General features: G+C 40.1%; 2 protein-coding genes across 4 annotated transcripts in view; one reads left to right on the forward strand and one right to left on the reverse strand.

Annotated features, from left to right (window-relative positions):
- The window catches only part of JMJD1C (jumonji domain containing 1C), a gene marked incomplete at its 5' end in the record, with an annotated part of 271,806 nt that overhangs the window by 73,823 nt on the left and 181,845 nt on the right, over positions 1-16,138 (forward strand). For all 3 annotated transcript variants that reach the window (XM_079717100.1, XM_079717101.1, XM_079717102.1), the window contains one exon: positions 3,486-3,650. In XM_079717100.1, the coding sequence (XP_079573226.1) occupies positions 3,486-3,650 (165 nt within the window). The remainder of the gene's footprint in view (positions 1-3,485; positions 3,651-16,138) is intronic.
- LOC307068673 (carboxy-terminal domain RNA polymerase II polypeptide A small phosphatase 2-like) lies at positions 11,703-12,999 on the reverse strand (the record flags this gene model as incomplete). Its single annotated transcript, XM_079726665.1, has 1 exon — positions 11,703-12,999. Exon 1 carries the CDS (start codon positions 12,579-12,581, stop codon positions 11,703-11,705), a length of 879 nt encoding a protein of 292 aa, XP_079582791.1. The 5' UTR covers positions 12,582-12,999.

Below are 16,138 nucleotides of genomic sequence, written 5' to 3' on the forward strand. Positions count from 1 at the left end.
CCTAAAATTATGGTTACATTTGTTTACATTTTTTGTAAAGTAAAATTAAAAAGAGACCTAGCTTCCTTATTTTATATAATTTACATGAAATTATTTTCTGTAATGTCTTTTTTGTCTTAACTAATAAATGAAGTCACCAAATGATTTTAATTTTGTTTTCACAATTTCTTCCAATAATCTAGAAAACTTATTTTAAATACGACTCTAGACCAGTAATAATAGAAACATTACTTTGTTGATTTATCGTATTCCTCTATTTCATTACTTACTTTTATATAAAATATCTGCTTATAAAATATCTTTTGAAATAAATATGCTTTATTCATTAGAGAGGAAGGTAAACTAACCTAATCTGCTATAATTACCATTTTAATTTGATAATTTAATTTTTAACATGTATGAATGAATAAGCCATAGTTAAACATTTCTGATTTTATAAAGGCATAGGGCATTTTTTAATGTTTTGAGTAAAACATTTACTGTATTACACTTTAAACCCCATTAATTTACTATCTAGTTACCTACCTCCTTGAGTATTTGGGCAGAGATGACCAGGTTTTGGCCCCCCCTTGATTTCTTTTTTTGTTTGTTTGTTTATAAAAGCTATTTTAAAAGGTTATGTATGTTATTTATATATATTCTTTTTCATATTCTTTTCCATTATGGTTTATCACAGGATATTGAATATAGTTCCTTGTGCTATATAGTAGGACCTTATTGTTTATCCATCCTATATATAATATTCAGTTTGCATCTGCTAATCTCCCTCCTCTCCCTCCCCCTTGATTTCTTATTACCAAATTATTTATATAAATATAAATTTGTAGACAGGTAAATCGTGTGAAAAAACTTGTCTGTTTTTCCCCCTACTGCTATTTTATAGAAAAATATTAAGTACCCCATAATAGAAGATTTTATGGACAAAGAAATTGGGAAAAATCTCACAGTATAAACTCTCTTATTATTAATAATGCATAATGAACACTGGCATGTTACAAGACTTGAGAAGACCTCTGGTAAAATTAGACATTTGTTACTTTAACTGATTAGTTCATGAACTTTGTGCATGACTTATTTGGCTTCCCTAATGCTTATTTATATACAAAGACATGATGATTCTATAATATAGATTATATTTTGAGAAATGTTAGTGTAGTCTAACGCTTTTATTTTTAACATTAAAGATTCTTAGAGTCTAAGTAGTTTTAGCCTGTGGTGGCTGGTTGGTTTTGGCAGGATCAAGCCTGGGAACTCTTCATAGTTCTCACATGACATTATGTAGATCCCCACCCTTCCTTTGCAGTAAATAAAAAGATGAGGCCTGCATTGCACTAAATTGATATAATATCAACATTATTATTATTATTATTATTGAAACCATGGTAAAAATAACTAAATTTGTCTTACATCATTTGATTTTACAGCAGAAACAGTTGTGTGACTTTAATTTTCTTTATAAATGTCATTGAATAGAGTATATTGTGAAAGAATAGGGGCTTTTCCTAGTTACTGGTCATTGTTTTATTTTGTAGAAAAATAAGAGATACACACACATACACAACTGTCTATTTATCTACCTACCTACCTGTCTGTCTACAGTCAAATCTCAAATCCTTCACTGTTCTTGATAGTACGGAGGTAAATTGGCTGCATAGCAAAGAAGCAGCAGAATGTCTAGTTTTAGTTTCCTTTTGTCCCCAAGGTCCTAGCAGATTTCCTAAAACTGCCTATGACGCTGTCCATGCAAGATAAACTATGAGTTTAGAAAGTTCACTTCAAGCTGAAAGTTTTAATTTTATATCAGGGGCTTTGCATTTGGAAGAATTTACATTGAATATGTCCTTTTAGATAAAGAGATGTATATAAACCTTGTTTTTTTAGGTTCTTCGCTGAAATATTTTGTCAACAAGACCATATTACTGTCCATGAGGGGAAAGCAAAGATAGCGCTAAGGTTTTCCTGAGCCTTATCTCAGCTTCAGTTTCCTGGAGTTTCCCAAAACCCATTTATACCCCAATTGAGTAATTGAGAATCTTGAAAGATTTAAAGTAGTGGAGAAAGTGGTATAGTTTGAAATATGTGCATAACACCATTTGTACCTCAGCTCAACCCCTAAGGATGCATTTTTAGAAGAAGCCAACAGAGCTTCTTCTGTGCCTTCATGTGGATAACGATGAACAGAGATTAAATCCTTGAACAATGTATTTCTCTTTCCCAATTCTAATAGGTAAGCATATCTAACTAGCTTCCTAATGGGCAGGAGCACAGATATCTCAAAATCAAACATATGTTTTAGCAGTTTGCCTCCATGTTTAAAAGTTGACTGCAAGAGACAGGAGATACGTAATATTTGTTAAGCACTTTGTATGTATGCAGCACTGCAGTGAACACTAAAACAGTTCTGCCCTCAGTGAGCTTGTACCCATTATTTGATTATATACTAATATAAACTGGGGGAAAAAACTGCTTGTAAATGTTCAAATGTTTGAATCGAAGTGGGGGTTCTCAACATCCTCTAAGAACTTTAACAAGGCCAGAAGAACAAACAGAATTTAAATAAATGGAAACTGAAACACTTCAGGTGTAAGGGAGCAAAAGATGGGTGGAAAAAAAAAAGAAGACGGCCTCCAGCATAACTCATAATGTAATAGGGAGGACAGCTCTATGAATGAAAAGGATGACAGTGGGGAAAGAAGAGTTGAATGATTGAATGACTTAGCATAGAAGCGTCAGCTTCAGTTTTCCAAATACAACACGCTTGTCTTGTTCCTGTTTTGGTGGAAAAGCTTTCGGTCTTTCATCATTATGATTCAGCTGTGAGATTTTCATTATTATCTTCATTAAGTTAAGGTAGTTTCCTTCTATTCCTAGTTTGACTATTTTTATAATGACAGGGTGTTGAGTTTGTCAAATGCTTTTTCTTTGTCAGTTAAGATGATCATGTAGTTTCCTTCATTCTGTTAATGTGGTATATTACATTGATGGATTTTTCATATGTTGAACCATCCTTGCACTGCCTCCTGTCTTTGTAATTAAAGTTTTATTGGAACAAAGCCAAACTCATTTCTTTACATATTGTCTGTGGCTACTTTGATACTACAAAGTCAGAAATTAGTTATGACAGAGGCCATATGGTTTGCAAAGCCTAAAATATTTACTATTTGGTCCTCAGAAAACATTTCCTGACTTCTGCTTCTAGAATCATCAGTATCAACATAGTTCTTTAGTATGTCTTTAGTAGATATTCGCTGGTCTGTACTGACCAATATTGTGTAAATCGCTTTTCTTAATAAACTTACAGTTTATCTTCCTGCCATACAATAAGGTTATAATTTGGTTAAGGAGATGTTAGATAATGATTTTTAAGAGAAATACTAATTTGAATAATGAATTTGTTAATGGCTTTTCTAATTTAACTTCATGGCTTATATTTTAAAATATCACACTCTGCGTTGTTTATGGAGTTTATGTTTTCTTTTCCATAGGTGTATGTGGAATTTGATCATCTTGAGTGGGATAAACGAGAGTGGGTTAAAGTTTATGAAGATTTTTCAACCTTCTTGGTGGAATACCACTTAATCTGGGCCAGAAGGAACAACCCTAGCCAGACTCAGGGATCAAAGAGCAAACAGATTCAGTGGCCTGCATTGGTAAGATCTATATTTCTATTTCATTAAGCATTTTCAGTTGTTTGTTTTAAAAGAATAAGAGCTAAATATAAGTTTAGATTTATCTTAGTGATTATAGGTTAATATTCCTGAGGAGGCTTGGAAGTATCTGGCAGATATTTCAAAATACTGCTTTCATTTTGTTAAAGAATTCTGTGTGTCTTTTTGTTAGTATTCTTTCAGCATATTTAGTCCATAAATAGTTTATTCTGTTCAGCTAGGGGAAACATGAAATGACAACTGCTGAGAGATACTTGATTGATTTGTATGCAGTGTGAAAGAACTGTGTTGAATGAGACTTTGTAGGTGAACGATAAGAGGGTACTTTTTATAAATCATTCAGTAGCATATAATTTTCCTTAGTTCGTTAAATTTTGTCAAAATTGAGTGAGTCATTGTGGATAATAGCAGATATTTAATGTGAAATTCCAGTTGACCCTTGAACAACATGGGTTTGAACTGTGGGGTCCACTTATACATGGATTTTTTTCAATAAATATATACCCCTGTACTGTACTATTTACAGCTGGTTGAATCCGCAGATGGGGGACTGCAGATATGGAGGGCCAACTATAAAATTATATACACGTATTTTCAACTGCATGGAGGGTCAGGTCATAACCCCCATGTTGTTTAAGGGTCAACTGTGGATGTTAAGGTAATAAGTAAAATTATTTCATATCAGGAGGTATTCCATTTAAGAAAATAGTAGATTTCAATATATTCTCAATTAGTTTGCAGAGTTTTATAAAAGAAACATACTAACAACAATATCATTAATTCTGTGGGAAAAAAGCCACATCTCTTTAACCATTGTTATCCCTGTTTTCTGGCAGGGTATTCAGCATTTAATATTTATTCAGTTTGTTTGAATGAAATAATTTTCTTACATTAATATCAAAGAAATATGTTAAAGCCATTGAAACGTTATTTCAGGTATTTGGTATATATATTATCAGGGTAGGTATTTCAGATTTTTTCAACATAAATTAACTACTTACAAGGATAGTTTTACTTGCTGATAATTGTAGTGCTTATACATTTTCTCTTTTAGTTAGTTAACCCTTTAAAAGTCTGAGGAGTTAAGTGGTTAAAAAGCAAAGACAGAGGGAAGGAGAGAGATGATGAAATGAATTAATAGCATTTTAAAAAGAAAATATGGAAAGATGAAAGGTGATACTTACGAGTTATAGTTTTGATAGGATAGTTTGAATACTCTAGGAAAATAAAGAAGATAATTTTATCCATGATAGATTAAAAAAAAATATTTGTTGAATGAATACGTTGGATTGTTAATATGAAGTTTTTTAAAACCATGACTAGCATGCTTTTTTTTTTTTTTTTTTTTTTTTTTGTGGTATGTGGGCCTCTCACTGTTGTGGCCTCTCCCGTTGCGGAGCACAGGCTCCGGACGCGCAGGCTCAGCGGCCATAGCTCACGGGCCCAGCCGCTCCGCGGCACGCGGGATCCTCCCAGACCGGGGCATGAACCCGCGTCCCCTGCATCGGCAGGCGGACTCTCAACCTCTGCGCCACCAGGGAAGCCCTAGCATGCTTTTTGATTCTCTAAACCTTAACTCAAAAATTGGAAAAAATCTGTAATTATCACATATACGTGAATTTTGTATGAAAAGTCTCAAAAGCAGGAAGCAGTAATATCAATAATACCAAAAAGTATGCCTTAGTATCATAGTTAAAGAATAAACAGAACTTTAGAAAAATCTTTGCCCTTTATTAGAGAGAGTTAAAATCAAGGTGAATTCCTAATGTATATTTGTAAATTACTGATTTTGGAGAAAATTTCTATTAGGAAATACTGTTTAATAATTTTTATCATAATTTTAGAAATTTGTTTCTGTTGAAAATCTTTTAACCTCACAAAACTACTTGAATAAGCACCAAACTTCTTTTTAAAATTCAACTTTTATTTTTTATATAAAAACAAGTACATATTATTAAAAACTTGGAAAGTGCTAAATGGTATAAACTAGAAGATCATAATCATTCTATTTTGGCTTCCAAGGAATATCTAACTTACTTTGACATATTTTCTTATAAAATATATTTCTCTGCCTTTTTTTTTCAAGCACAGAATTAAATAATTTTTTTGAATTGTGCAATGTGCTTAACATAGAATTTTCCATTTTACTTATGTTTAAGTGTGAAGTTCAGTGGCATTAAGTACATTCACATTGTTGTACAATCTACAGAAATTATTCCATCTTACAAAACTGAAACTCTGTACCAAATAAACATCAACTCCCCATTCTCCCCTTTTCCCAGCCCCTAGCAGCCACCATTTTACTTTCTGTCTCCATGATTTTGACTACTCTGTCCCTATATAAGTGGAATCATACAGTATTGTCTTTTTGTGACTGGCTTATTTCACTTAGCACAATGTCTGCAGTGTTCATCCATGTTGTAGCCTGTGTTAGAATTTCCTTCCTTTATATCATAAGGCTGAATGATATTCCATTGTATGTATGTACCACATCATGTTCAGTCGTTTGTCTGTTGGTGTACACTTGTGTTGTTTCCACCTCTTAGCTATTGTGAAGAATACTGCTGTGCTCTTGGGGGTACATATATCTCTTTGAGACCATGCTTTCACTTCTTTGGAGTAAATATTCAGAAGTGTAATTGCTGGGTTATATGATAATTCTATCTCTTAGTTTTTTTGCGGATACTGTCAGAGCAGCCATACTATTTTACATTCTAGCCAACACTTGCTTTTTTTTTCAGTTTTTTTATAATAGTCATCCTAATGGATATGAGGTGCTATCTCCTTGTTGTTGTGATTTGCATTTCCCTAATGATTAGTGATGTTGAACATCTTTTCATGTGCTTATTGGCCATTTGTATATCTTCTCTGGAAAAATGATTCTTCAAATTCTTTGACCATTTTTGAATTGGGTTGTTTGTTTTTATGTTGAGTTTTAGGAGTTCTCTGTAGTATTCTGGATATTAATCCGTTATCAGATTTGATCTGCAAAACATTTTCTATCATTCTGTGGGTTGTCTTTTTACTTTGGTGATAATGTCTTTCCATGCACAAAATTTAAAATTTTTCAGTAAGTTAAATTCGTCTATTTTTTCTTTTATTATCTTTGCCTTTGGTGTCATATCCAAGAAATCACTGCCAAATCCAGTGTCATGAAGTTTTTGTCATATGTTTTCTTCTGAGAGTTTGATTCTTTTAGGCCTTACGTGTATGCTGTTGATCCATCTTGAGTTAATTTTTGTATAGGGCATTATATAGTGCTCAACTCCATTCCTCTGTATGTGAATATCCAGTTTCCCAGCACCATTTGTTAAAAAGACTGTCCTTTCTCCACTGAATGTTCTTTACACTATTGTCAAAACTTCTTTTACTGTATATGTAAGATTTTATTTCTGGGCTCTTTATTCTGTTCCGTTGGTCTCTATGTCTCTCTTTATGCCAGTACCACACTGTTTTGATTTCTGAAGCTTTGTAGGAAGTTTTGAAATCAGGAAGTATAAGTACCTCAACTTTTTTTATTTTCAAGATCGTTTTGGCTGTTTGGTGTCCCTTGAGAATTCCATATGAGTTTCAGGATGGATCTTTCTATTTCTGCAAGAAACATGGGGATTTTTATAGGAATTGCATTGAATGTGTAGATCACTTTGGATAGTATTGATCTCTTAACAATAGTAAGCCTTCCAGTCCATGAACACATATCTTTCCATTTATTTATGTCTCTTTTAAATTTTGTTAGCAGTGTTTTATAGTTTCCAGTGTACCAGTGTTTCACCTCTGTGGTTAATTCCTAGGTAATTAATTCTTTTCTATACTATTGTATATGGAATTGTTTTGTTAATTTTATTTTCAGATTGTTCATTATTATAGTATAGAAATGCAGTTGACTTCCATGTGCTGATTTTATATCCTTCTGCTTAGCTAATATCCTACTCAGTTGTGAAAAAACTGGAAGCTTTTCCGGAAGAGAAGGATGACACTTAGACAAGGGGAAAAAAAGGCATCTAAATTGAAAAAGAAGTAGTAAAATTATTTGTTTGCAGATGGTATGACCTTGTGTGGTCACACACACACATACACACACAGATATACACACATTAAAGCTAATAAGGGAATTCAGAAAAGCAGCAGGATACAAAATCTGTGCTTTCTTTTAATCATAGTATTAGCTGAAGCTGCATTAAAATTGTAGATCCTGGGGTTTTTTTTACTTAATGTTTTATCCTATACATTTGTCCTCATTTTTTTTTTTCCCCATTCACGGATGGGTTTTTTAAACCCACTTTTATTCATTAATTGTAAGTAGTACAAATATTCCAAAAATATAAACAGACACTTAATGGCGTCCTACATTTCAAGTTTTTGAATACAACAAGTTTATCAAACCATGAACCTGTAAGCAAGGTAGTCAGAACCCCACAGCCCAGTCACAGTGGGAAGCAGATCTCCCCCACCCTCCGAACGGTATCTTGAAGGGGGTTACGTGGCACGACATGGAACATGTAAAATCTGAGATATTACAAGCAAAGAAGCTCACGGTGCGCAAAGAGGAGGGTCTGCTCCAGGGGCAAGCCCCACAGCAGTAAAGGAATGGGGCAGGGGGCCAGACCCCTGCCTTCCCTCCCCTGCTTGAATGCAAATATTTACCAGTATTAAAATAAAAGGACAAAACTAAAAACCCCATTTTACAAAAAAGGCGACTGAGGGACAGTAGTGGCAAGTAACCGACTGAAGACCTGACGGGGAAAACAGGTTTACTTTCCACAGACGCTTGACCTGTCTGGGACATGGGATACAGGACAGCCTTACAGGGGGAGTTGCCTTACTGAATGAGGCCTCATGAACAGGGTAGGGGTAGCAAAACAGAACGGGATCCATTTCCCGGGGAATGACTGCCTTTAGACTTCCCATGCTTTTAGCACAGAGAAGTTTCTGGGCCAGTGTTAACAGAAGTGAATTTATAAAATGGTCAAAATCTTTGGGAGGCAGGAGGGAATTAAACAGAAGGTCCCAGGTTAACTGAAGGCAAATTTACTCAACCTCGCTATAGTAAGGGACCCATGGACCTACAGAGTGTCCCCTCTACAATGTGCAGAGTGGAAACTCTTACCTGACCCTTTCCAAACCGGTCCTGTGTCCAAAGCTCCCCCTATGAGAGGGACACGAACATCAGGCTTTTGATTTAGAAGCCCAATCAGAGAGACACACTATGTCCCTGAAGAGGCACCTTAAAGAACTGAACCTGGCAGGTGGGCAGATTCCTGGCACGGCGTGAACTGGGGTCGACCAGGCCTGGTGGCCTATTGCTTCCCGAAGACCAGCCTCAAACAGGAAGGGCTGGTAGGAAACCCCGGAAGAGATCCTGGGGTGAACTGGCTCCCTCTCAATCTTGCCTTCCTCCAAAACTGAGTCTGGCCTGATTCCTCTAAGGAGCAAGTCTTGCAGTCATCTCTTGCCCCTAACACACTGTGAAACTGGAGACCAGAAGGTGCATAATGACTTCAGGCTGGCTCTGGTCCACACCGATGGACCCTGCTTAGACCTATTTGGCTGGGCTGCCTCTCCAGCAAAGGGAGGAGAGGGTGAGTGGGGGTGTGGCATTTCCGGTGAGGAACTGCATGGGGGCAGGGCAGGGTTCTGGTGAGAACGAGGCCTCTGGAGCCGGGCTTCATGCAGAAGCAGCGGGGACACTCCCACCAAGCCATCCTGGGCTCTGGTCACGAGTCCCTTGGAACACTTGGACAAGTCTGATAGGAAAGTGGGTGGCGCCAGCTCTTCCTTCACCTGGAGGCAAGGAGACCCAAAGCAGGGCAGAAAGGGGCCTCAGAACTGGATCAACTTAGAGCCTCTTATTACTTATTTAGTCAGAAAAGCATAGCTGGACCCCAAGGCAGATTTGGCCAAAGGGCTAACCCTTAGGATGGGGCTTGGGAGAGAGGCCCCTCCTGCAATATTAGGATAGAGGCCTAGGCCAGGGCCTTAGAATCAGAAGCTCCCATTTTCCTTCAGGAGGTGTTGCTCCTGGCCAGCCCTGGAGCCCTCTTCCCCTACCTGCATGAAGCAGGATCCCACAGGCACCAGGGAATGATGCCTGGGAAATGATCACATGGGCTTTGGGGACCCTTTTCTACTCATGTGACACCAAAGGGAAAGACAAAGCCTCACAACCTTGGGACAAGGAGGGGAGGTGGCATCACAATGCTAGAGAAGGATGCTAGGTGGTCAGAACACCAAGCTGCTGCTCTACCACCTGGTCCCAGCTAGCTCCTCAGACTGCCCTAGTGTGTGGCCAGTCTGAAAAGGATAATGGGGGTAAGTCCTGAGTGGGCGGTGTTCTTGCACCTGAAGCAACTTACAAGTGCTTTGTGACATCTGCCTCCAGGGAAAACAGAGAGGGGGATAGGAACCCCCTCCCACCCGAGGGAGGGAGCGGAGGCTATGGCTAAGGCAGTGATGCTGAAGTGGGGCTGCCTCTGGGGGATCCCTTGTGCTCCCAATTACAGCAGCACTTCCCCTTTTGTTTTCCATTCTGGGGAAACTTCCTTTTTGTGACTTATTTTTTAAAGCATTCACTATTAAGAAACTTTGAAAGCAAAGAGACACGCAAAGCGCAGGTGTGTGAAGAGCTCACTCACACCTGTTACCATTGGCAGGAGGCGTGTGCATTACATTGGCAAACTAAACGGTGAGAACACCCAGCCCCTCAGCCCAGGAAACGCAGGAGTGCCTGAGACCCTGGAGAGAAAAAGCAACAGCCAGGAAGGATGAAGACACCTGGCCCTGGGGGAAGACACGAGAGAAAAGAGCCCTGCCCAAGAAACAGGTGGGTGGGACCCAGAGCGCCCTTCCCAGACTTAGGGACAAAGTCCTTGCGGCAGCACCAGCAGAGAATGCCTGAAGAGCAGACTTAGGGACACATCCTGAGCCCAGCTGACCTACAAGCCAAGGGGACACACACACTCATGCCCTTGGGATTTTCCTCTTCCCTGCACCCCCAGGGCCTCCCACGCTCACCTCAGGCCCAGGACTGCAGCTCTGTCAGAAACAAAACAACCCCAACACTCTACATTTTGAAAGATAATTTTAAAACAGAGTCAAAATAACAGAAATCAGTTATCTGTCCTCTTCCAGGGAGAAGACCTCCTTCCCCACAGGTTCAAGACTATGGCTAGGGCTTCCCTGGTGGCGCAGTGGTTGAGAGTCCGCCTGCCGATGCACGGGACACGGGTTCGTGCCCCGGTCCGGGAAGATCCCACATGCCGTGGAGTGGCTGGGCCCGTGAGCCATGGCCGCTGAGCCTGCGTGTCCGGAGCCTGTGCTCCGCAATGGGAGAGGCCACAACAGTGAGAGGCCCGTGTACCACAAAAAAAAAAAAAAGACTATGGCTAGGTGGTGAGGAAGGCAGGCCCGGCACCCAAGCCTTGGGGAGACACAGAAAGGGCCTGAGCCAGGCACTCGGCCAGAGGCTAGTGCAGCCCTTGGGCCACAGGACCTGATGGCCACTGGGGCTACCAGTTCTGGATACAAGCTTTCATCTTCCCAGAAATGTCGTCTTTCTGTCTGCAGCAGTCGGCTAGAGCAAGGCTTCAGGAAGATGTGTGCCTGGGGCACCCGAAGGCAGCCTCTGACCCTACCTTTCTCCGTGGCATAAGCCTTACAACACTGAGGAAAGGCCATAGGTTTGGCGACGGAGCCTTCAATGGTCTTCATCCCTATAGAGCTCGGTGGCTCTCGGGGACAGGAGAGGAGACAGACTAACTTGGGGAGAGTCTTGATCATCCGCTTTCTCCCCCAGCCTGAAACACTTATATCCCGGGACCACAGTTCAAGGCAAGACACACTCATACACACACACACACACAAATACACGCACTTACTCACATCTCAGGAACCCAACTCAGGGAGCAGGCAGCTCTGGGTATCGCTGGTCTGATATCTGCCCACTCAACATCTAACCTGTCCTAAAGCTCTTTCCGATCACTTCTAGTTCCAGGTCTCATTTGGTGAGATGCTCCATATTCCGCTCTGTCAGGCTGATCATAAAGGCACAGTGTAGGAAAGTCCCCAACTGGGATGGCCATTGCTTGGCAGCAGGGAAGGCTGAGGGGCCCGCAGCTGCCCAAGGCTGGTGTAGACATCCTCTGCCGCGCTCAGCTCCTCAAAGACTGGGATCAGGTTCAGCAACTCAGTGTCTGCCATGTCGTCAAACCAAGACTGCACGGGCACTGCATTCTCTGGGTGGAAGATGTAAGAAACAGGCGAGTTGTCCAGAATGAGGGTTTTCCTCAGGTCCCTTCCCAGGCGGCTGAGGTCCTTGACATAGCAGCCCTGGTGAAACACACAGGACTCACGGAACAGGCGGGCCCGGAATACCCCACACCTGTCCAGCAGATCCGTCACAGGGTCAGCATACTTAGCTAGGCTGGCAGTGAAGAGAACACATTCAAAGAGTTCCCCCATTTGTCTCAGGAACTCATCCACGTAAGGCCTCTTGAGCACGTACACCTGGTGAGTGGTCCCTTCAATCTCTACAGGCACTATGAAGTCAGCGTTGTTGATTGGCTTAAAGGAACTATGCACAAGGGTTTCATCCAAGTCAGTGACCACGCAGATTCTTCCTTGATCTTCCTCTGTCACCTCCGGGAGCAGACAGGTCCCTGGAATCTGATAAAACTGGTACTGGAGACACTGGAGCAGATCCGACTTAGCAATGGTGTTGGCTTCCTCCTTGTATGCGGAGACCTCAGTGGAGGATCTTGACTGGCCAACATGCTGGGCGCGAAAACAGCAGAAAAGGGCCTTGAAGATGTTACGTCCACGAGGCTTCTTAGGAGAGGACTTGGAGACCAGGCCTTGCTTGGTGAGCACCAGGGCGTCTTCCCTCCGCGCCTGGGTGATGATGGAGCCGTGTTCCATCTAACAATCCCGCGGGCCTGGGCTGGCTGGGTGGGAGGACGCGCGGGCGCACAGGCTGGGTTGGGCTGGGCTGGGGGGCCTGGGCGGGGGCCCGCTCCGGCTCCAGCTCCGGCTCCCGAGACTCCGACTCCCACTGCTGTTCACATCCCTGCTCTTGTTCCTCCCCTGGGCCGGGAAGGGAGGCGGCCTGTACGGAGAGCGGGAGGCCCGGGCAACGGCTCCCCTGGTTGCCCCCGGCCCCGATCCCCCGGCGGCAGCTCCGGGCTCCTCAGTTTGGGTCCAACATGGAGCTGTCCTCAATTTTTAAAGGCTGCATAATATTTGATCCTATAATGATCCATTTCCCTAAGGTTTGGTATTGTAGTTGTTTCTATTTTTTTGTGATTATAAATAGCTGTAATAAATATCATTATAAATATGTAAATCTTTGTCTGAATCTGATTATTATTATTTTTTGAATCTGATTATTTTTAAAATTTAGATTCACGGTAGTAGAATCACAAGGGTATGAACTTGAAAACAAGAAAAATCTAAAAATATGCTAATACTCTCCACAAATTATTTGAAAGTTGTACTTACTACTATTGTCCCCAGTGTATGAGTGTTTTCATCTCACCCTGACCCTAACCCCCCAACTCCCCCCAACCCTGCCTGTAAGCATTGATTACTTATTTTCAGAACATCTTGTAAAACCCAAACAAACATTGGAAAAGGAGGATTTTTACAGCTTAAGAAGTTTAAGAAGTGCAGAATTGAATGTTATTATTTTTATATCTGCTAATTTGATATTTTAAAATACTATTTTATTGGGGTTTTTTTGTTTGTTTTTTTTTTTGCGGTACGTGGGCCTCTCACTGCTGTGGCCTCTCCCGTTGTGGGGCACAGGCTCCGGACGCGCAGGCTCAGCGGCCATGGCTCACAGGCCCAGCCGCTCTGCGGCATGTGGGATCTTCCCGGACCGGGGCACGAACCCGTGTCCCCTGCATCGGCAGGCGGACTCTCAACGACTGCGCCACCAGGGAAGCCCTATTTTATTGTTTTAATTTGCATTTCTTTAATGGGATGAGTACTTTCTCATATTTATTAGGAACTTGTATTTTTGTGAACTGTTTTTTTCAATTACTTATTAGGGTTTTGTGTTTTCCTAATATTATGAACTTTTAAAATATTATTACAGATACTGTAATTCTTTGTCATATTTGTTTCATGGTTTGCTCAGCTAGTTTTATGAGAGAAAGTCTTTTTGAATTGTATGTTTATATTTAAAGAAAGTCTATCTAATGTGATATCTTCCTTAATTCAGATAGTCAGGAAGTGTCTTCCTTTCTTCCTGTTTCCTTTCTTTGTTTGTTTCAGGGGGGTGTAAAAATTAATAGAACAAACAATTAAAATCAGAATGCATGGTATACTCTAGAAAATAATCATTTTAACTTTCATAAGACTTTGCAAACATTCATTTATGTATAATACATGTGACTAAGAGTCTGTTGTTTATCTGTTCACTAAAATGAGGCTTATTTAAGGAAATCTACAAGCAGCAGTTATGAAACTCAGAATTTTTAAATTCATATAGCATAATGAAATACTATACATACAAATTTGAGTTGTTTTAGGGATATATATGAGGTAGTAATAGGCTGAAACACAGTAGAAAGTTAGTCTTGTTTTTAATTCTCTACAGATTTTTGTAGAGAATTAAGTGTTTGTAATTCTGTGCACCTGATAGTTGCTTTCCTGTTCCTTTGTACTTAAACATATGTTTGTATTATCTTCTTTCCAGTTGTTTCACACCTCGTGTGGTATCTGTTAAATATTACATGTTGGTTATATTATCTAGTCTCCTTCTTACTCTAAGAAATCAGTGGAAACCAGCAATATACCTGCTGGTTTTTGGAATCATGACAGGACAAAAAAAAATCCTTTTATCTCATTAACCTATTCTAAAGTTTACTTTAAAAGTTTAAAAATAAATAAAACTTCAATAAAATGTGGGATAGTATAATATCCAGGTTACTTCTCTGGAATTGTCTCCTCATCTTTCTTCCCAGGATATCAATAGCAGAACATGTATTGGAGCACCACATATGTAACATGCTGAAGTGGTGTTTTTTTTTTTTTTTTTTTTTTGGCTTGGTCCTTTAGGATCATGGTACCACCTGAGGCCATTTTGATGATGGAGGCCAAGGTAACTTACATTTTTATGTAAGTTACTTAATATGTTGTTAAATTTTATTTTTTAATGAAGCAAAATACTCATGAAATCACATTTATCTGCACCAGGGAAAGAAAGTGTTGCATTCATAATTGAAATCAACGAATTGCCTACCTAACTGGGTTAGGGCCCTGGCTCCATCTCCTTTAGGAAAACCTTTTGTGGGGAGTGGGGCTTTGACCCTAACCCAGCTGGGCTGTAACACTGCTGCATTTTCTAAGGGGCTGAATTTTCTACTACTTTTCTGCTGGCCCAGCCTTCCAGATCACCCCATCCAGAATTAATTTTACCATCTTGTGCTCCTGTAGAACATTGTTTTTGTGCCTTTATTTTAACAACTAGTACATTCTGCTTTGTATTATACCTATTTGTTTACATGTCTGTCTTTCTCTACTAGATTGTAAGTTCTTTGAGGACAGGATCATGTCTTAGTCATCTCTAACACCCTAGGACTCTAGCACAGTGCCTTACCCATCTTAGACAGTGAGGAAATGCTTATTTTTTATTGTTTATTTTTTTGCGGTACGCGGGCCTCTCACTGTTTTGGCCTCTCCCGTTGCGGAGCACAGGCTCCGGATGCTCAGGCTCAGCGGCCACGGCTCACGGGCCCAGCTGCTCCGCGGCATGTGGGATCTTCCCGGACTGGGGCATGAACCCTTGTCCCCTGCGTGGGCAGGTGGACTCTCAACAACTGCGCCACCAGGGAAGCCCAAGGAAATTCTTATTTTAAAGTGATAGATTTACTCTATCCCACCTAGTGAAAAAGAACCCCACTGGGAGTTATAGCAAGTTTCTGGGCTATTACTTTATGCTAAGATCAAAGGACAAGAGAGCATCATCAGCCAGTTGTGGTAAAAATGTGTTAAGTTACCAATTTTACATGACAAGTAGTCAAAAACAAACAATAAAAATATTTATAATAGATGCCCTCTTTCTAATCAAATACAAATGTGATTCCTTAAGTTGTCATGGGGGGAAATGAACTTATATCTTCATTGTCAACTAAATATGCCAATCTGCAGTAATTTATCTGAATTTCTGGAATGAGTTTTAGGAAGCTCTGACTTCTTCCCAATGCAACTTTTCCTTTGCTAGATAAGTTATTCTGGTTTGACCAGGATATCAGATCATAAGCATGTGAACCTTCATCAATATATTTCCTTTAGGCTTTTTGCCTAGTGAAAATACTTTTTAGTTGCTCTCTGTTCTGAAAGAAACCCTCTCAAAGTAGAACAGAATTCACCTCTCTTTGGGACAAACTTACATTTATGTCTCTTACATTGCCAAACTTGGTTAGATTATGACTTCAACCAAATTTTACTGAAATATGAAGATATGCCACATT

The sequence above is a fragment of the Hyperoodon ampullatus genome, assembly GCF_949752795.1.
Source record: "Hyperoodon ampullatus genome assembly, chromosome: 1".
Lineage (NCBI taxonomy): Eukaryota > Metazoa > Chordata > Mammalia > Artiodactyla > Ziphiidae > Hyperoodon > Hyperoodon ampullatus.